This window comes from Dryobates pubescens, chromosome 6, assembly GCF_014839835.1.
Source record: "Dryobates pubescens isolate bDryPub1 chromosome 6, bDryPub1.pri, whole genome shotgun sequence".
Lineage (NCBI taxonomy): Eukaryota > Metazoa > Chordata > Aves > Piciformes > Picidae > Dryobates > Dryobates pubescens.
In genome coordinates, this window is record NC_071617.1 from 24,261,910 (window position 1) to 24,283,528 (window position 21,619).

At 41.8% G+C, this 21,619-nt stretch overlaps 1 protein-coding gene across 1 annotated transcript; it reads left to right on the plus strand.

Moving 5' to 3' along the window:
* The first annotated feature begins 17,266 nt into the window (after positions 1 to 17,266).
* MAS1 (MAS1 proto-oncogene, G protein-coupled receptor) lies at positions 17,267 to 18,256 on the plus strand. Its single transcript, XM_009908802.2, has one exon. The coding sequence runs from the start codon at positions 17,267 to 17,269 to the stop codon at positions 18,254 to 18,256; it is 990 nt and encodes a 329-aa protein (XP_009907104.1).
* Positions 18,257 to 21,619: the final 3,363 nt, after the last annotated feature.

The window sequence follows — 21,619 nt, forward strand, 5'->3', positions numbered from 1 at the left end:
ATGCAGGATCCTGCACTTGGTCTTGTTGAACCTCATGAGGTTGGCTTGTGCCCACCTCTCCAGCCTGTCAAGGTCCCTCTGGATGGCATCCCTTCCCTCCAGCGTGTCTGCTGCACCACACAGCTTGGTGTCATCAGCAAACTTGCTGAGGGTGCACTCAGTGCCACTGTCCATGTCACCGACAAAGATGTTGAACAAGCCTGGTCCCAGGACTGATCCCTGAGGGACTCTGCTTGTCACTGGCCTCCACTGGGACATGGACCCATTGACAGCCACTCTTTGGGTGCAGCCATCAAGCCAGTTCTTTATCCATCTAGTGGTCCAGCCATCAAACCCATGTGTCACCAGTTTGGAGACCAGGATGTGGTGCGGGACAGTGTCGAAGGCTTTGCTCAGGTCCAGGTAAACAACATCAGTTGCTCACCCCTCATTTATTAATGTTGTCACCTGTTCATAGAAGGCCACCAGGTTTGTCAGGCAGGATTTGCCCTTGGCAAAGCCATGCTGACTGTTCCCAATCACCCCTTCACTATTCTTCTGATCTACAGGGTGAAACTGGACTCCAGCCCAAGGCTGGAGATTTTGGCACATTCATCTACACATCATTTCCTCCTTGATGAAGGTTACCATTTCTTTCAAAGTTTTGCACATTCAGCCTCTAATCTGCCATATCAGCAAAAAGCCCACTCAGCTGACCAGAGATGGGCAAGAGGGCTGGAGCAGCTGATGTCAGGAGCTGGCATCCTGCAATGTCAATGTTTCTTTCCTGCTAATCTCCTCCTCCTCCTGCTCTGAAGTACAAAAGTGGCTGAAACTCTCTGAGTATGGATTTCTGCACCCCAACACTTTTCTTGCATGGGGTTGGTGCTCGGGGCTGGTGCTCATGGTTGGTGCTCTGTTCTCTGTTCTGCTGGCCCAGGCAGGTGTCTTGGACCAGGTGAATACAGCCACGGTTTCCCCATTCTGCACCCAGCTCAACACAGCTGCCAGAGCCATCCTGGAGCTGTGCCAGTGCCCTGGCACTGGGCAGCTTGATGATTCTCAGCTCTCCACACTGGAGCTGGTTTGTCTGCCTCCTTAAGTCTGCTCAGCTAGCTTGTTCAGTCATGGGGCTAGGAGGAAACTCTCTTTGCATCACTCTAGTAGGGACCCTACAGAAGAGGAGTGGTTGAAACCACCTGGTAGAGTGGTCTGAATACTTTTTTGCTTTCTTCACTCCTTATCCCTGCAATATATGAGCAGAAGCTTTCCATCTTGTAGTCATCTGCATTTGATTTTTTGAGATGTGAAATGCTTTATCTCATTAAAGTTTTGAGGATTTAATGAGTTGTTTGTTTGTTTGTTTTTCCTTCTCAAGAAATCCCAAATTCACCTACAAATGGAGTTTGGACTACAAAAGTTTGGGGGGGGGGCTTTAAAAAAAAACACACCACAAACAGTTTACTTGAGCTTTTCAGAAACTGCTTTTCTTTGCCAATGGAAAAAATATTTTGGTTTTGCTGAAAATGACAGAGAAAATGACACCCAGCACAAGCTGGGATTGCTGAGAAGCTGCCCTGAAACTGCAAGTGTTGGCACAGAGATAACATCAGTGATGGCTAGATTTAGGATACATTAGAGTAAATTTTCTTCTTTCTGGAGCACAGAAACCAAAGAATGATATAACTCCCACTGAATCCCAAATTGGCAGTGGGAAGCAGTCACTTAACAAAGACTGCCTTCAGAAATTATGTGCTGTTTTCTCAGCCCTTGGATTTGGTCTCATTAGGCTTTGCTGGGTTTGTAATAAGGGACAACACAGTGTTTGATGCTGTCATGGTGTCTGTCACCTGAACCAAGAGCTGTTTGTCAGCAAGCAGGGGATGTTCTGCCATTGCTTTGTATTACCAAAAGTGATGGGAAGCTTAATTTCTCATGTGTCCATTGTATCAGGAATGGAATAATTTCCGAATGTTACTTTAATTTAAAAATTATGAACCAAAGAAGAAATGGCTTTATCAAGCTCCTCAGAGTTTTGGCTTTAAAGCCAATACAGATTTTGTACTGCATGTTCTTTCACAGCTCTTTTACTGAGTGATTCCCAGTTCCCTGTTACAGCAGGGTTACAAAGATCTCAACTCAGGGAGGAAAAGGGGAAGGTAAAAATAGCAGCTTTCTCTCTTTTTGGCAGGGAGAAAGCTGCTTGTTGGAGAAGACTTCTATAAAGGTTAGAAATAAAATTCTGGAAGTTATGCAAATGTCCAAGCTGGCAGCATTGAGCTGATGGCACAGCAGAGATTCTCTTTTAAATAGCACTGCATGCAATGAAATAACTAGAAAGACATAAATATGATGTGGGCCTACTGATCCTACTTTTGTGGATCTCTTGTGATAGAGAGCCAGCAAATGTGGCCATGTTAGCAAATTACCTGTATGACAGGGCACTTATTTAGCCACTCAGTATTTTCCATGGAAACCAGTCTGAGAAAAATCATAATTATCACCAGGGGAAAAAATTGCCACAGTTAGGTAGAGTCTTGTGTATGTAACCAAAAAGTATCTAACTTTTTAGAGCACAGGAAGAAATTAATCAAAATTATTTGTGGCCCTCTTTCTTAGAATGACAATGCATTGTGTTAACACATAAATATACACAAGTATACATGTGTAACTCACGGTATCATTTGATTTACCCCCATTTATGGTAGTGGCAGCTGATAATTTTCAAGACTAGGGCCTACATTTTACACAAGTCATGAACTTCATTGTAGTTTGTCTCCGAGGACCTAACCAGGGTGCAACATTGATCCTTCCAAGTCTGGTGTGCTGATTTCAGTAATTCTCTATATCCAAGAGAAAAGGCAGGAGGTTGTGTCATAGGCTTGTGTTCCCTGAGGCTGTCTCCTTGTCTTGAGACACAGCTTCAATGTGCCTGTTGTGAGGAGGGTCTGGGTACTCAGCTCTGTCACTGTGACCTTCCCAGTGTGTGCTGGGCTATCTCCTGTCAACAAAGGCAAAGCACTGCCTTATCAGTCTGCTTTTAGAAAGCTAACAGGGAATGCCCAGGGGCATTTAAAAACTATATAAATAAGAATAAGCCTCTACTATCAGTCTTTAAAAATGAGACTATGAAATCCCATATTCAAAACAATCATACTTCTTCCCTTCTTCCTGAAAGTATTCAGGGATTTCTGCCCATTCTTCTGCCAGCTCTCCAGAAACCACAGTCCTCTGATGACCAGATCAGTTTCCAGCCCAGATGCACTATTATTCTAGAGGTGATATGATCTTGTCAGTCTGACACTTTATTAGGCAATGTCTGATAGAAGTAACCATGTCATTGGATTTGATGATCTTAGAGATTTTTTTCCAGCTGAAGTGATTTTGCAATTTTGTGATTTCCTAACTGGAGCAAAAAAAAAATAATATTTTTTTTGCTTCACAGGCCAACTTTCCTCAGCAGTTCAGAACAAAGATGTAAGTTAAGATCAAGCAAGTTTCAGGCTGAGTCCAGTCCCTGGTCAAGCCATGAAGTGAGCTTTGCTGGGGGGTGTGGCAATGGTAGCATTAAGCAGTGTGAGCAATCTGGCAGTATAAGCTTAGAGCTTGACATGGTGGTAGGCCATGCTCAGCATAAGTGCAGAAGTAGCTAGCAGTTTAGCAAAACAGTGCAGCATGTAACTAAAGCAAGGTACTGGTAGCTATAAACACAGAGAGTTATCTTGCAGGAACAGGACGCACACGTTGATCAACAACCTCGCGTGATATTAATAGTGTAACCAATAATCTATAACAGTACGATGCGGGGTCAGTCGTGGGGAACCAACGAAGCTATGCCAACGATGCTCTCCGAGTCTATATAAGCTGTAGAGGTTCCTTAATAAACGAACAATGCTAGATCATACTGGTCATCCGTATTGATTCCATTCTCCATCGTCAACAGGGGGGGTTGATGGGAGCTGCCACGGTAATTAAAATGTTAAGGATATATGCTTCAAAATAATTACTTTTGTCTTTAATGCCAGCATGCTAATCTTTTGTGGAAAACAGGTATGTGTGCATGTGAAGAACTGCACACATTCAGTGGCAACCACCATTGCTTGTGGTGTGGGGAACTCCAGCTAAACCAGCTTACAACTTCTCTGCCAAGCAGGTTAGTGATGTTCCACACTCTGTAAATAAGTTGTGTGGGAGGAAGATCAAAAGGCAAAGCTGAGGCAGGTCACCACATGTGCTTGTGCAGACTCCAGGACTTACATCATAACTGGGGGGACAGCACAGAGTCTCCAAAATGGTAACATTTCCTCAATGCTCAGTTAATCTAAGGGTTTAGCATGAAAGAAGTTTTCTTTTCTGCCTAAATTAGGAAAGCAAAGAAACTTCTGAGATTGCATTTTGAGTGTGTCTATGTTCTGGAAGACCTGTACCAAACAGAGGCTTCATGTAAGCAATTGGACAAAAATAAAATCATCTGCCTGAGTAGAAGGAGCACGTTGTAAGAAAGGGTAAAGCCCCCTGGAGCCAGCAGGTGATTTTGGAATGAGCATGTAGAGAGAGAAGAGCTTTTATTGATGGTGGTCTGACAGGAGAAGGGAATGAATCAGATTATGAAATGCAAATGATGGGATGTTGCAGGGAGATAGTGTGAATATGGGTGCTCCCACATTAGTTTTACCCATGCTTTGAGGGCTTTGTCTTCACTGAAGTAAGAAGAAAGTCACATGGCTTTTTTTCCTTTACATCACTCTTCTGTTTTCATTTCCCCCATCTCTCTAGGCTTGTCTGCACTTCAAGTGGTCACATGAAGGAAGTAAACATCTCAGGTAAAAGCAGTAGAGCATATAGATGATGAGAGAAAAGCCAGAAGAAAAATAATAATCAAGAAACAGGCAAAAAGGAAGAGGAAATTAAAAAACAGCTGGGACACTGGAGTGATGTGGAGGACAAAGGAGATGCAGAAGTCCTTTTAGTGCTGCTTATTCTGATCCTTTTGCTTGGTAGAACTCAACACAGGGCTGAAAATTCAAAGGCAATGCAATGTCAGAAATACTATTTTAAAGGCTATCCATTTTAAATCAGCTGTCAAACAGATATTTGACAGTCCAGGGCCTTGTTGAGTCCCAGGAAGGCATCTCTGGCTTCTGCATCCATCAGATTATGAAGCTAGCCAAGGGAAGAAGGTACTGGGGCAGATGCTCAAAAAGAAAATGCTTCCCCTCCTTTCCCTAGAAGTATTTCTAAATGCTCATGTATGAGAAACAGCTTGGCTTCGGCATATGGTTAAAAAATGACCCTGGAAGGGAGGGGCCACCTGTGCTTAGTCCAGGAGGATTTTGTCTCTTACACAATGTTTTGTATGGAAAGAAATGCTTTTTGAAGCACAAACTCATAATCTGACTTATGGTGTTACAACAGCCATGTCTGAGAGCAAATCAGGGGGCTGATCTGCTTGTGACACTAGGATGTATTTGAGATATGTGAGGAACAAGTGAAATATGAGCACTGCCACTCTGTAAGATCGTGCCAGTTACTGCAGTCGGGGAATGCTCTTGGCTGTAAATTAGGGCAGAGAATGTATCTCTTGTTGCATTAACATAAAGGCTGTTCTTGGAAGCCAGAATATATAATTAGGTTACTCAATCACATGTTTCCACCAGGGAAATCTGCTTCACTACTGACACAATGAGATGAACATTTGAAAAGCTGACCTTGTTTTGCCTGACACAACATGCCTTCAGGAAACCTGCACCTACAGTTTAATGATCATCATGACCAAGATTTACATTTGCAATTATGGGATGGACGGTGCCACCCTCTCAGCTATTTCTTCCCCCATGATGAGAATGTGAAGACTGAAGCATTTAAGCTTTGATTTGAAGAAAGTGTCTGAACACAGGCTTGAATTTAGGTGATGTGATTTAAGCTGTGTGCTCATACCATGCTGAACTGAGCTTGCCTTTCAGAAGAGTTATTGGCTTGTATAACATAGAAAGCCTTTCCTGATCCTCAGGTGGGCATACTATCTTGGTCGAGCAGCTGAGAAGTTGCAAGAAACCTCTGTAAAACTAGTTAGCTGGTATCAGGAAGCACCCTATAGCCTGAGGCTCATTCCCTGTTGTTGGGTTCACAAATTCTGTACTGTAGTCTAACCCCGCCAAAACAAGATTAGCAGATACATGTGGAGACTACCACAGGCGACAGAATCAAAAGATGCACATTTACAGGTCCTGACCAGCAATCTCCCATACTGCCTTCTCTGACATAGCTTAGGCATCAAACGGACAGTCATGATCCAGGAAACAGGGATTCCAGTGACTTGTCTGCCACATGAGGGATGAACCCCACTGCCTTGTTGTCCTGACATGATACTGTGTGTAGCACTCAGAATAACTGCCCACTGTCTCCATGTCTCTCCTGGAGTTCCCCATCATGCACAGATCATCATCAGCATAGGGAAGCAGGAGAGGGTGTGTGCCATGACCTTCCTCATAACTGCTACACAGGGGTATGATTGCTGGTAGACCCTTTAGCACCAACTTCAGAAATGCATTCATCTGCATGGTCCACAGCACCAAGGCAGCCATGGCACTAGCACACAGGGCAGGCACCATACACCAAAGGATGCCATGAAGCAGCTCTGTGCTGGTGCTGGACATCTGTGCCTTGTCTGCAGGGCCAGGAGGGTGCTGCTGGCCCAGAACAGTAATGACCTGCCAGTGGCTGACTGCTTTGAGACCATTTCTTTGCTATGTGCTTTTGCAGTTCTGCTCCTCCACTATTAATACCAATACATATGTTGGGTTTTGTTTGTTTGTTTTTAAAGGAGGCAGCCTGCCAGCCCTCCAGCAATTGTTTAGGACTCTGTCCCTGGAGTCACCTGGCAGCTCTGAAGTATCGCACTCAGAATCTATATGGTGCCAAAAAATAGCTCTTGTTTTGGTCTTCAGCCATCACAGTACCTCTAAAACTTTCCTATGGAAAAGTTTACTGATCTCTTTACCTGCTTTTCAAATTCTGACTAATACAGCTTCTACGTCATCAACTGTATTCTAGTTTCTTATTGATTCTTTCTTTGCCTGTCCCTGTCCCCACCCCCAACCATCAGAAACTCAGCCTCCATGACTGACACCTTGTTATCTGCTTCCATAAATTCATACAGGAATTCATTCACTAAGGAAATAGCTATGCTGGGAATATATCTCAGATCAGAGTCTGACTTCTTTGTACCATGGTAGAACAGTTCACATGACAATATAGGTGGAGAAAACTCAATCTTTTATGGGTATTAAGTGTGCCTTGAGCCATGCATGTAAATTCAGCTCCAAATGGGATTGTGTATCCCTATCAGTGGGAATGTGGGTGCATGTAAACCACAAGAAGGTATTCAAAGATTAGACCAGGAACTGGGAGAAAATAATATAGGACAGTGAAGCAGAGAAACAGGACAGATGACACAGAGCTGTCAACCTTCTAGCTCTTTAAACGAAGTGTCTTGTGAGCAGTTAAAATGCAATTAAGTGCTTCCCTGACAGGGTTATATCCTGTATTTTTCACTGGAACTGTTTTGGCTAGGGGGCTGGTGGTAACCTGAGTATTTCTGTACTGCCCTGGCTCTCCTTTGCACTGCCAGATCAGCCCCACCCCATTCCACCATGGGTGCACGAGGAGACACACTAACCACCTGGGGCATGCCCTGAAGCCCTTCCTAGTCTGTCTCCACTGTGGTCAGCAGCGCATATTGCACAGCCAAAAGCCACACAGAAATGCCGGTGTCTTGTGCATGGGGAAAGTAAAACCGTGTGTCCAACATCAGAAGATAAAGGAAAAGCACAACAAGAAACGAAAAGCAGTACTAAAAACTGTGTTCAGCAGAAAACAGAGGCAGCAATAGTCCCTGGAGCATGTCAATTCTGAGGAAAATATTTTTTACTAAAAAAATGAGATTTCACATGAATCTGAACACATTTTAGTTACTGGAAGTCCCTGTTAATGGGAGGCAGAATAGAGTTTTGTCCTGAAAAATGCAGAACTTTAGTTTCTTTTCCCAGCGACAATTCAGTTAGTTGTTATTCTCGAACTTATTTTGTGTTATCTCAATTGTGCAGAGCAAATGCTGTTAAAAACCAACCTATGAATAGGAGAGGATATGTCAGTACCGTTTCTGCATGCAAACTGATGATATAGCCAATACAGATGTTTACGCTGAAGCTTTGGCAAGGTATACCACCACATCACTGTGGGAGCCAGACATCCTGAACCTGAAGAGCTCAAAAGCAGCCTTTGCTCATGTGCAGGGGCTTAATTGTTACCTGGTTTACTATACAGATTTCCATGGCTTTGTGATGACTTACCACCGCCAAGCATATTGTCTCATGTGTGTGGCAGGTATAAGGCGGAAAGTTGGAAAAGGGGTGGGGGGGATGGGGGGGAAAGCCAAGACCATTTTTACTGTAAGAGAATCAAACTTATTTCTTATTGTGTTATTGAGGTTGAAGTAGTAAGCAAATTCCTTTTAATATTTATATTACTATGCCAGCTAAGCATTTCACAGGTTTCAAGTTATCCTCCCATGCTTCCATGTTACTCTCATTTTGCAGAGGAGGAATTTTTTATGATTGAGGAAATCCAAGACACAGTAAACAGGCCTCATGATTTCTACTCTCAGAATCATTGTTTTGTATTCTTCCTACACTTAAAAAATATCTTTGGATATTTTGGATAGCTTAGGATTCTAGATTCACTCCAGATATATACACTTCATAGAAGAGAGAGTTCAGCATTTTCATTCTGTGACCTTCTGTCTTTATACAGTAGACCTACTGTACGAGTTTGTTTTGCACTTGTGCTCAAGCTGGATCAGTTTGAAAAATACAAATTATCTCTGACTCTAGATTCTGTCTTTGAAAAGAGACTAGTATTAGAAACAGTTAAAAAATAATAGAAAAACTGTACTCAAATGAAAATGTTTGGCTACTTGAGATGCTTCATTTGAAAAAAAACATTTGGGAAAAAACCTGAAGTTGAAAGTATTTCCCTTCTGAAATGATGTTTTGATGCACTGTGTTCTTGTTCATCTCTGTCAGTCAGGCTCACAATCAGACAGGTGTTCAAGAGGGGATTGGATGTGGCACTTGGTGCCATGGTCTAGTAGTCATGAGGTCTTGGGTGACAGGTTGGACTTGATGATCTTTGAGGTCTTTTCCAACCTTATTGATTCTATGATTCAACAAGAGAAAAGATAATTGTATCACAAATTCCTATTCCACAGTACACTGTGGGAGGTTCATTCCAATAAAGGGGAAATAAGACATGAGAAAAGTGGGCTACAGCTTCCCTGCAGAACCACAATGTGTTATCCACAATGAAGATTTAATTTTAGAATACTGAATGAATCCATGGACTTGACTTAGCTAACTTTCACATTTCAGATGGAAGTTCCTTTATGAAACCCCAGCGTCATTTAGCAATACAGATGTCTTTCAGTCATGTCACTACAAAGCTCTTGGTTACTGCTTGTTATCTAATTAGTAATTACATTTGCAAGCATGCCATCATATGACTTGTAAAGGTACTAACCTAACAAGTCACTGACCTATCCTGGCCAAGTCCAAAGAGTGGTGAGAAAAGGCTGTCAACAATTCCTATATCATCTACCTTTAAAAAAAAAAAAGTTTTTATTTTTTTCCCAATGCTGGTGCCTCCCACAAAAGTTGCCATCCTTTTAAATAATTTTCTAGTACAAGGGATCTTCAGCACCATAGCTATTTGTCTTATGTGCAGCAGCAGAGTGCAGGGAGACAAGTGAGCCACTAGAGTTCACCTGAAAAGTCATGCGTGTTCAGTGAACCCAAAGAAAGAAACTAAGGTTTCACTGTAACAAGCATCAAGGATTTTAATTTAACGTCTGATCTTGCAGTGCAGAGAGCAAAGAAAGAGCAAACTTCTGTGATAGGTTGGAAATGCATGTAAATGATGAATATGTGATATTGACAAAATTTAAAAGAGTGGCAAAAGAAAGAAGATAGTACCTTAGTACAATCAGGAGTAAAGATTATTTCAGGACAGTCCTTCTTACTACGGTAAGCACTCCACATAATCTGATCAGCAACTCTGTTTCAAGATTTTGGACATCATTTGAAACTCCAGAAACAACACAAGTTGAAGGATAGAGCACCATGGTACTAGACCCTTCTCTCACTATCTTTATCAGTAATACAAAATATCTTCGTCTCTATGAGGTAACTGGATATAACCATACCATCTTATCTCAACCTAAACAAAGTAAAAACAAAGTTTACTGGCTGCTTGGCACTTATACTTTTTCTTCCAACCTTTTATCATGGAATGCTCTGACTCATTTCTGTCATGTGCCTCTCATATTTTCTAGCCCTGTAACTTTTGCTTTGCACAGCTAAGGCTAAAATGGTCTAAACTGTCTGTACTATTTAATCATACATGCCAAGTTATTACTCCCATTTTTATTCTGTTCTTTCCCCAGTGGTATCCTGTATTGTCTTACATATCTACAATGAAAATGTAGAATGCAAATACTGTTTCCTGTATTATCTTGCACTACATAGTGGTGTAGCTGGTGGGGCTGCCAGCAGACAAGTGTATTCTCTCTTCTGTTGTGTGACAATGCTGGGTTTAGTGCCAGTGTTTGTGTCATTCATGACTGGGGCAAGAGGGAAATAAGATACAATGATTTTAGCAAGGGTAGCTTTCCACTGATGACAGATCTCACTGTCCCCAAGGTAAGCACTGTCACTTGCTATGTGCTTTAGGACTAATGGGTAGGTTTACAGACAGTTGATGGTAGAGGACTATCTCAAGAATAGAGAAGACCACCTCACATTCAGCATGGCTGAAGACAGCAGCTGTCTGAATAAGCACTGTGTGACTCATGGCAATTTCTCATGACGAGGGAGATAGGGATCAAAACATTGGTGAAGCTTCGCGGGGAACTCCTGGCTAATGACCAAAGACTCATATCAGTGAAGTACAGCCAAAAACAGATCAGAATGCAGAAAGATGGGAGGCTGATTTGTGAAGAAAGAAGACAGCTGCCCTGTACTTCATTAAAACTCAGGTTCCCCCTCTCCATGACTTGATGGAAGGAAAGCAGAAAACAGGAACACTTTTCCACTTGCAAAGGACACTTCATCTACCAACAGAAAGAGAAATATATTATGGAGGGAGGTGATGTTCTTTGAGAAGTGGACACATATTTGTTTTAGTAAGGATATGCATTATATTCCTGCCCCAGGAATACCTTTCCCATTAACTTATTAGAACTTTAAAACCCTTGTATTTTTTCTTTTACTACCCTCCCCCAAACAAAACAAAACCAAAAAACCCCAACCCAAACCCACAAATAATCAAACAACAAAAAGAGATGGCAATAGGAACCTTGTTATTTAATGTTAGCTGCTCCCAAGCTCATAGCATCACTAAGAGCTCGTTGCTTCCTGGTAGTCTCCCTCTGCTCTCACCCTTCTCTGATTTGGGTAACTTCCTGTAATTGCCCTCTGGCTGCTTCCTCACCAGCACTGTGACAGGGCACAGAGGTATGAGCTCAGACCCAGAATGCCACATGTACTACACCCAGGCAGGTAAATATGGCCACCTGGTATTGTACAAACGTGTCTGTACTCAAACTGACTGGTTTACTCTCCAGTTGTAGGGTTGCACAAGTGGAACCAGGATGGAGCTGTCCTCCCTCTTCCAGCAGAAACATGCACACGCCTCATGCACTGTGGAACTAGAGCTCTTCTGCTGTGTGCCACTGCTCCCGAGTGCCAAGCACTGGCATGCAACTCAGAGTTGTCTAAGTGGAAAGAAGAAGGTGTGGCACAAGTCAGGAGCAGGAACATCTCCAGATCTTCCCATGCTCAGTTGACAGTCAGTCTATGGAGGTACATGTAAACAATTCCTCTAACTGTCACTAGTTTGAGCAATGCAGGAATGGGCCAGACATCTCACTTTGCTTTCAGAGATTTCTAGAGCCCTGTGCACTGTTTTTGGGCCCAACTACCCCTAACTTTCTATCCCTTTCTTTTCAGCCCTTTCAGAACACAATGTAAAATGCACAAATAATTCAAAAACATCTCTGACAAAGAGAAGTAATCTGAAAATAGCTTTTCCAAACTATTTTAAGTGCCTGTATGGTCCCAATAGCAAACATGAATTGCCAGTCTCTCATGAGGTGCCTTATTCTTATCTCAAATAAGGTTCTTCACAGGGTCTCAGAATACACCTATTTTTCAGGTCCACTGCCACTGGCCCTAAAACCACTTTCAAAACAACATATGGTGGGTCTTAACCACACAGAAAATATTATTAATCACTTCTACCAAATTTAGTTGTCAAAATCACTCCGTAGGATTTCAGGATTAAGCAGTAATCCTTGCTTTTGGAACCTGCTATTCCATCCCGTTCTCATAAAAACACAATCCTATGATTGCCATTAATAGGAATTTACAACTGGCCTTGTAACAACCGTGCAGCCACTAAGGAGTCTTCATCCTAACCTGAATTCTGGACTGAGTGTTCTTAGTCTTTATTTTGTTCTCTTGCATCTTAACTCTTACCATAACCTCACTTCTAACTATGAACACATCATCCCTGTTGGCTTCAAAAGTAGCTGGTGATGTGCACTTTCACCTTGCTTTACAGAAGCCAACATTAAATTCGGCTTTTGTGTTTATGGCCTATAAAACACAATCCACTAATACACCCTTTGGGGAACTGGGTACATGCTAGGATCGTGGCTGATACGAGTAGTATAATGAATAGATGAGATGAAGTGAGTAGATGTTTAGTAAGTTCTGTAGTGAGTTTTGGGTTAGGGTAATCTTAACTCCAATCTTTACCCTAAACCTAACTTCTACTTTAACAATATTCTCATCTCACCTATTAAGGAATAACCATAAATCATTCTGTCTCTTCTAGTACCTCTGAACCTTAACAGATCTTAGGACACTTATGACTAGGCATCTGTGCCTAGTGTGCACCAGAGTCCTCTATTTGCTCTCAGTCATACCCTAGAGCCCTCTGTCAGGGCTTTGGTCATCTTATGGCTGCTCTGTTTTTCAGTGTGCCTTTCAGCCCTCTGTTAGTTCTCTGAGCCCCATTCTTCAGTCCATATCCAGTCTTTGTTTGAACTGAGTAATTATATAGAGCTGAATAATTATGGAATTAATTTCAACTGGAAAGTGGTAATAACTGAATGACCATTGGGAAAAATTGCACTGCCTTAAAGTGCTACCAAAGCTTGCTCCTTAGTGGTTTTTGTTATGGCTCATGTAAGCATAGCATTAGGAGGTCTTGACTCCAAAGTCCACAGAGGCTCTTTAATACTGTGGCACCTGTATCAATCACATAAACCCCCTCTAATTTGATTTCCATATCCAAGCTTGTTGGATTGTGTTTAATGAATGAATTGTGAATTCTTTTTGTATTGCCACCTTCTTCCAGGAATTGGAGATACAAGACCATGAAATTATTCACAGGCTAAAAGCAAAATTATTCCAAAGTAACACTGCTAGCTTCATACATAAATAGGATATTTTAAAATGTTAGTGCCTTTGATTTACATCCACTGCAAAGCTCCTCTCTCCCACCAGGTTATTATATGAAAGAGAAGATTTAGGATAAATTATCATTCATGTCTTGCTGTATATTCAGTTTAGATTTAAATTAACAGAGTATTCACGATGTCCATGATGGTTTTATTGTTGGTCCTATTTTGTAGTCCCAGGATCTGTTTGCGTTCCATGTAGCTTGCTTGTCCAATATCTGCACTGTTAAACTGATTCAGAAATAGTCATTCCATCTCTTGGCAGGATCTGATATAGACTCCAATGGTCATGAGACTTGGGGTGACCCTATGCTATTTTGACCTTCCTACTACTCCTAAAGTCAACAAGAATAAGCTGTATTTGTGACACGTTCCCCTTAAGACCAGGTTCCACTCTGCTGTCCTGGCTGTGTAAATGATGACTGGTAGAGCTGCAGGGATTGGTCATGAAAGTTGTGCTGTGTGTGAGAAAGGAGGTATCACAAACCACCTGCCCTGTGCAGACATGGAGGACAGGGCATCCCTGATTTTGGATTCTGTTTGCACAGCAGACTGAATGGACTATGAACTCAGGTTCCTCGTTAACCTTGAAATGTTAACATACTCCTACAAGGACCCTTCTCATGACTTGTTTGCATATTTCATTTTATGGGAAAGGAACATTTTTTTTTTCCTTTTCAGAGGCAGCTTGACATTTTTGGTCCAATAGCTGTTGAATGTAAGGTAGCTTACAACTTAAGCCAAGAAAAAGCAACTGGAAGTTCTTTTATTTCACTCTATTTCTTCCCTAACTTTATTCTGACCCTCCCTTTAGGGACATTTATTTCTCACATTAGTTAGTATTTTTCCCCATTTGGGGATTTGGTAGTTTTTGTGAAACATCTAAGGGAGAAGACCAAGAAAACGCTCTCCTTTTTTGGCTAGGGATGTTTGTTCTGCTAATATCTGAATATACAAACAATCTAATACTTGGGACAAAAGTAGGGGACATCCTCAGGGGATTTTATCTGCTGTTATGCTTGTTCGAACTTTCCAGAGGAGACAATTTAAATCTCAAGAATAGATTTTTGCTTCATGTTGCTGGTGGGTTATGTTTGTTTGTTTGTTTTAAATAGAATAATATCAATATCAGTTTTTACCAAGATAAATGAATGTGTGAGACTAATATGATGATGGCTACTTTCTTTAGTCTGTGTTTTTTTTCCTTTATATTTTCTTCATTCTGTGAATTAGGTCTTCTCTAATTCCCTTCCCTTCCCTTCCCTTCCCTTCCCTTCCCTTCCCTTCCCTTCCCTTCCCTTCCCTTCCCTTCCCTTCCCTTCCCTTCCCTTCCCTTCCCTTCCCTTCCCTTCCCTTCCCTTCCCTTCCCTTCCCTTCCCTTCCCTTCCCTTCCCTTCCCTTCCCTTCCCTTCCCTTCCCTCTCTCTTTCCTTAATTTCTCCCCCTTCATATTATTTTAGATGGCACAGTTCTAATTTGAGATTTTTCCTTCAAATCTTATCGTATCCAAAGAGATTTCCAGCTCACTTCATGTTTGTTTAAACTACATCTCTTGGCATTGTAGCAGCTCAGGACAACTTACTGTATACTGCCATTCAGTTCCCACAAGAGTTAACTCCCAGGCTTCAGCTAGATGACATGCCAGTTACTGAGTGATGCCATTTGAAGCACAGTCTCAGATGATGAGCCATAGGCCCTTTATTTGGCATGCCTCAGACATCTGGAAGAATGGGAGAACTGCATACTTCTTTTTGAGGGAGTCAGAATCAGAGTTACTATTTTCTCTCTCTCATACCAAATGCAAATGTTTGCAGAACGTAGCCTTCATCTTCTTCAAGGAAGTTCTTCAACAGCTTCAGAGAAATCTGAACAAACCATGGATGTATCTGGAAGAAGAGGATTCTTTCCATTCTCATCTCTGAATGCTCTCATGTGGGAATGACCTTAGTAAGTCCATAACTTTTTCCTCTTTGTTTAACTCTTCAAAAAGAAATACTCCATTTATACAGAGAGATGAATCAAGAATTTTCTGGAAGCTTTTCATACTTTAAGTAATTTTTATATACTTGAGTATTTTAATTTTTTTTCCCCTTTCCTACTTGTTTTAACTCCTGGGGTAGATAGTTTCTACTCTCCTTTTCTTCTGTGGAGCTTTACTACACTTCCAGCAAAACAGCATTGGAGCACCTTCCCTGTTCAGCTTTTGTATAACCTGCTTTTGGGAGACTTGCCACTCATTCTGGCCAATGCATTTACTTGTTGCATTCACACTTCTCTACAACATTTCCAGCTATATTATTTGTTCTCTCCAACTGCTTTTCAGACAGTGGCAAGGTCAATGTGCAGGTGGGATCGTCATTCATATTTTTGTACAGTTTAAATGCCCGCAAGCCCAGAGGCTTCTCAGGCTATTTTCTAAACACTCTTTTGAAGATTGAGATATCCTGTCTTCAGAAGTTGTTTTGAACCTAGGAAACACAAGGCTCATGAAAGAAATTTTACCACTGGGGCAAATGGCTCTGTTTAAATAATCACTGCAAAAGTTGCCCTGCTAAACCTTCTTTACATTGCATTTAATGCTCTTAATTACTTGAGGATATGGGTGAATTCTTAATGAACAAGGCTGCTTACATGGATGAATCAAGTCAGCTGGGCAAGCTTATTGTCAACAGGTAGTCTCTGTTGCAAATCAGCAAGGGTCCTGAAAGTGACACTGTATCATCACGGGGGCAGCTGGGAAGTAAACAGGGAAGGCGACATGAAATATTCATATGAAAATCAGATGAAGCCATTGCTGCTAATTCTGTGTTAGGAAAAAAAAGGAGACAAGCAAAAGGAGAACTTGTTTCAGAACTCAGCAAAACGACAGTTAAAACCATTATAACAATGGCAGTGAACCTGAACAACTACTTCCTGTGATGTGTTGGATTTGTAATTGTTTGCAGGATATTGGCAGTTGCGCTAAGTTTTCAGAGTATGTAAATACAGTTAAATTATGTTATGCTATGATAAATGACACTTGAAGCTGGTAAATAATGACTGTCTCAAAACAGTTGCATTTTGCCTTCCCTTCATCTCTGTACTTGGAGGGAATAAAATGCTGAGTAACTTACATATTATTTTTGCTTATTTGATTAAAGCCCTTCCTGGAAAAGTGATGTCGGTATAATTTTTTTTCTTGTTAAAAACCCCAACACACAAACGAATCAACCACCCGAAAACAATGAGAAACTTGTAAGCCAAATCCACTTGAAATACCTATATTTAACTTAAAATTAGTGTCATAACCTTTAATGGAAGCTGAACAGACCCATCTGGGAAAATCCAGGGCTCTAACAAGAACCACCACCGCTATCTGTGACTACTATAGCATGAAGTTTAGCATTGTGCTGGGGACACTGTTTGTCCAAGAGCTCTTTGAGAGTATCTCTTGAGCTGTGGTTTAGTACTCATATGCTGAACCTCACAGAGAAGAAACCTCAGAATTTCTGCTAGCACAGTGGGCTTAGCAATCTTCAACATTGCCAAAAGCAGTTCCAACTGACTTTCACTGGTTTTCCTTTTGCTGAGGCTTTCAGATATGACCAGAAATAGAGGGTCCACAAAACAGAAATAAAATGGGGAGGGTAAGAGCGCACAATGCTCACAGTATATTTTTATACATATTTACAGAAGGAAGAGCTGTGCTATCCAAACTTGAGCTTTCCTCATGGATGAGTCAAACATAACGTTTCATCCCAGCGAAGGCACAGAGAACATCTCAATGCACAGAAATGTTTCTACACAGGAAAGGGTCTGGGAGATATTGACCCCACTTTGGGTAATTATGATCATCTCCTTCCTGGGTTTTTGTGAAAATGGAATTGTCCTCTGGTGCCTCTGCTTCCAGATCAAAAGAAACCCATTCACTGCGTACATCACACACCTGTCCATTGCTGATATCTCCTTACTGCTTTGTACTTTTATTCTCTCAATTGAGTACATTGCTGGTTTTGGATTCGCGTATGGTTTTTACTATTACATAACCATCACACTATCTATTGTCTTCCTTCTTGGATATAATACTGGCCTCTATCTCCTGACAGCCATCAGTATTGAGAGATGTCTGTCTATTGTTTACCCCATCTGGTACCGATGCCACCGGTCACGACATCAATCAGCAATTGTGTGTGCAATTTTGTGGACTTTGTCTTTTCTGATGACAGTAGCTGAATACTTCACATGCAAAGCTGATTCAACGAAGGAACAATTCGACGATGGTAAACACTGCCAAGCACTGCTCATCTTCACATGGATCCTGACTTTCATGATCTTCATTCCTCTAATGATTCTGTCCAGCCTAATTTTGGTTATCAGGATTCATCGTAACTCTCTGAGGCCTCATTCATCAAAGCTCTACATAATTATTGTGGCCACAGTCATTGTCTTCCTCATCTTTGCCATGCCTATGAGGCTGTTGTATCTTCTGAATTACCACCACTGGTCATCTTTGCTCAGCCAGCAGAATCATGTCACCATTGTTCTCTCCACAGTTAACAGCAGCATCAACCCCCTTGTCTACTTCTTTGTAGGCAGTAGCAAGAAGAAGAGGTTCAAGGAGAGCCTCAAAGTGGTTCTTAGTAGAGCACTCACTGACGGGTTGCGGCCACGAAGCCAGGAAGTTGGCATGAGTTTGGATATAGCTGAAACAATATTCTAAAGCTTACTGGGGAAACTTTAGGGACAAATAATTAGACTTAGATGGTTTTAATAAACCACCTCAAAACTAGAAGTATTTTTCCTCCACAGAATGTCAAAAGCAGTGGTAAAATGGTACTGTTATCCTTGGTGGTTGGGCAATGGGAAAAAAAGTGACTAGAGTAAAGATAACTTTAATTTGTATTTTCTTAATTATTCAAACACATGCTACATCCTGATGTGACTACTGTGATACCACAGTGGAAAAGAGACAGGCCATCAGAGAATATTAAAAAAGGGCACAGAAATATGTTATAAATAGTGTGACATTTATACGAGCACTGAGCACCCATAAATGCTATTGAAGTCATCAGGGCCCATGTGTATTCACATTTTGAAAAGTCAAACCCACTAAACACAGGATTCACATTACAAACTGGGATTTAGTTTCAACTGTTTCCAGCTTGTTTAAGTGCGCAACAGTTGCTCCCTGGGGAAAAGAGGAAAAATTCCACATATAAGTCCCTATACATACCCCAAAACATATGATGTAGCCTGTTCTCGTAAGGCATTTGGGTATATAGTAAATGGTCAAGTACCTCTGTGGTTAAGGGAATAATCCAGAGTCTCTTTTCAAAGCATATGTTGAATAATTTCCATCAGCATTTCTCTAGGTCATGGATAATTCACCACCTGACACACAGGATTAGCCAGCAATATAAAGATGTTGTTAACTCACATAAGACTTTTGCCCCAATTATGAAGAGTGAGCTGGCTTATCTCCAAAATGTCCATGTTCCTGTAGGTTTCGTTATTCAAAAAGTCTATGAGAAAGTCAGTCCCAACATTTGCTGTCCGTCCACTTACTTAGTATTAAGCTGTTCTCTGGAGAATGTGCATTCCCCATGTGGTCTCTCTGCTTTATAACAGTTTTGATAAACAGAAAAAAAAAAAGGTGCCTCAGAATCACAGAATTAAGCAGGTTGGAAGAGACTTCCAAGATCATCAAGTCCAACCAATCACCCAACCCTAACTAATCAATTAGACCATGGCACTAAGTGCCTCATCCAGGCTTTTCTTAAACACCTCCAGGGATGTTGACCCCACTACCTCCCTGGGCAGAACATTCCAATGGCCAATCACTCTTTCTAGGAAGAACTTCTTTCTAAGATCAAGCCTAAACTTCCCCTTGCACAGCTTGAAACTGTGTCCTCTTCTTCTGTTCCTGGTTGCCTGGGAGAAGAGACCAAGCCCCACCTGCCTACAACCACCCTTCAGGTGGCTATAAGGTCGCCCCTGAGCCTCCTCCAGGCTAAACAACTCCAGCTCCCTCAGCCGCTCCTCATAGGGCTGTGCTTCAGACCCCTCACCAGCTTTGTTGCCCTTCTCTGGACACATTCAAGAAACTCAACATCTTTGACTTGAGGTCCAGAACTGGACACAGTGCTCAAAGCATGGCCTAACCAATGCAGAATACAGGGGCAGAACAACAGCAATGAGGGGATGGAGCCAGGTCAACAATAGCAAGGAGGGGATGGGACTAACTCAGATTTATCACATGGACATGGAATATGGAAGGTCTGGGCAGTAAGAGAGCTGTGTCACTTTCAAAGAGACATCTGGGACCTACTTTTGCTTCTGGCCTCCATGGAGCAACAAATTCAGCAGAAACTGAGATCTTCTGCCACAGACAAAAGCAGCATCTTCAGCTTCCCTCCAAGTTTCCATTGGCACACTTAATAGATAACTGGGGAAAGAAAAACTGAACTTACCCCTCCTTTGTTGAAAGACTGCCAGTCCTGGAATAAGAAAGATGCAAGATTAAGACTGAAGATTGGATGGGAATCCACATAGAGAACTCAGAAGGATAAATATTCCTTGTATGAATGTGCTTATTTCTCCTTACATTAAAGTGTTGCAGTGTGTCATTGCAGAAAGACTCAGGAAGAAGTTACCTTTATACCTTCCTAATTTCCTCACTGCATCAAAACTTTTATCTATGACAGCTCCTCTACTTGTCGCAGTTTTTGTCTTTGAACCTCTAGTCACAGGACAGTCACTGCTATTGATTCAGGTGGTAGATTACTGCAGTCTGATTCTCTCCCAGGGCAGTGATACTGCTGATACGACAAATCAGCAGAGCAGTTCCCCATTGCTGATGGCAAGTAACAGATACAGAAAGTAGGAACTGTGAACCCTGGCAGGGTCAGGGGCAACATGTGGATGTGATGCACACATACATGTGGCATGTGTGTGAATGGAGACTGGGGGGCTGTTGGGGAATTTGTCAACACTGACAAATGCCAGAAAGTTGAACACTAGAGTAGATCTAACCCAGAAAAAAAATAACTGGCTCTTCTCTACAGCCATTCCCTACCCTTGCCTCAAGGCCCTTTACAACAATCACATGGAGAATCAGAAAGAGGGGAAAAGTTCCATGTAACCATACGTGTAACTCAGTTCTTTCAAAGCATTACAGTGCTTAAACGTGTATGGATTAATATGACAGGTTTGGCTGCATGCAGCCAGCACAGTAGATCTGAACAGCCAATCTGGATGCTCATGAGCTGAATAGGTGCTCTAGGACTTTTGGCTTCTTACCCCTTTGACCTCTGTCTGGCCATGCCCTCACATGTTTCAGAACGTGGACAACTGTCCATAGATCAGTTCACAGAGCAAACAGCATTCATGAGATGAACATCCAGGAGGATGAATAAGAATGAACAACAAGCAATTGAAAAATTATTAATGTTTCCCAGTCCACAGATAAAAATATCTTAGGGATATTCTTTCTTCTTTATCACAGCACCTGATGACTCTTCTCTGTGCAGACAGGCTGCAGTATAAGGGGAACTGATAAGCACATTATTCCATTACTAAAAAAAACCCCAAAACCCCCACCAAAAAACAGCAGGGAAAATGTGACACTTCATTTGTTCTGCATTCTTGCACAATAAGAATGTGATTCTCCACCTCATATTTTTAAACATTTTCTGCATCCATGGGAAAGGGTGGAATAACCCTGTGCAATTCAGATAATGTTAATAGGCACTTCACAGTGATGCAGAGCAGGAAAGATTATCTGGTGGATAAAAGACTAGCTATGGAGTGTAGAGATGTGGGTTCTGTTTTAATGTAGTCTTGGCATCTAATCTTTCTGTTCCTGCCTAAGGAACAGAATGAGGATTGTATTATTTTACCACACTTCTGTTCTACTTGATACCAATGGATGTTGTGGGATATAAAAGTGTGGTTGAAAATGCAGCAGAAAGCCACACCCCTTGGCACTGCACAGGTGCACAGGTATTTTTGCTGCTGTATCTACCTCGTGAGTGGAGAGGATGACATGGGACAGGAAGATGGGTTCAGGTCCAAAATCACGAAA

Coding starts and splice junctions, on each gene's coding strand:
- MAS1 (XM_009908802.2), top strand. CDS start 17,267: ATGGATGAGTCAAACATAACGTTTCATCCCAGCGAAGGCACAGAGAAC.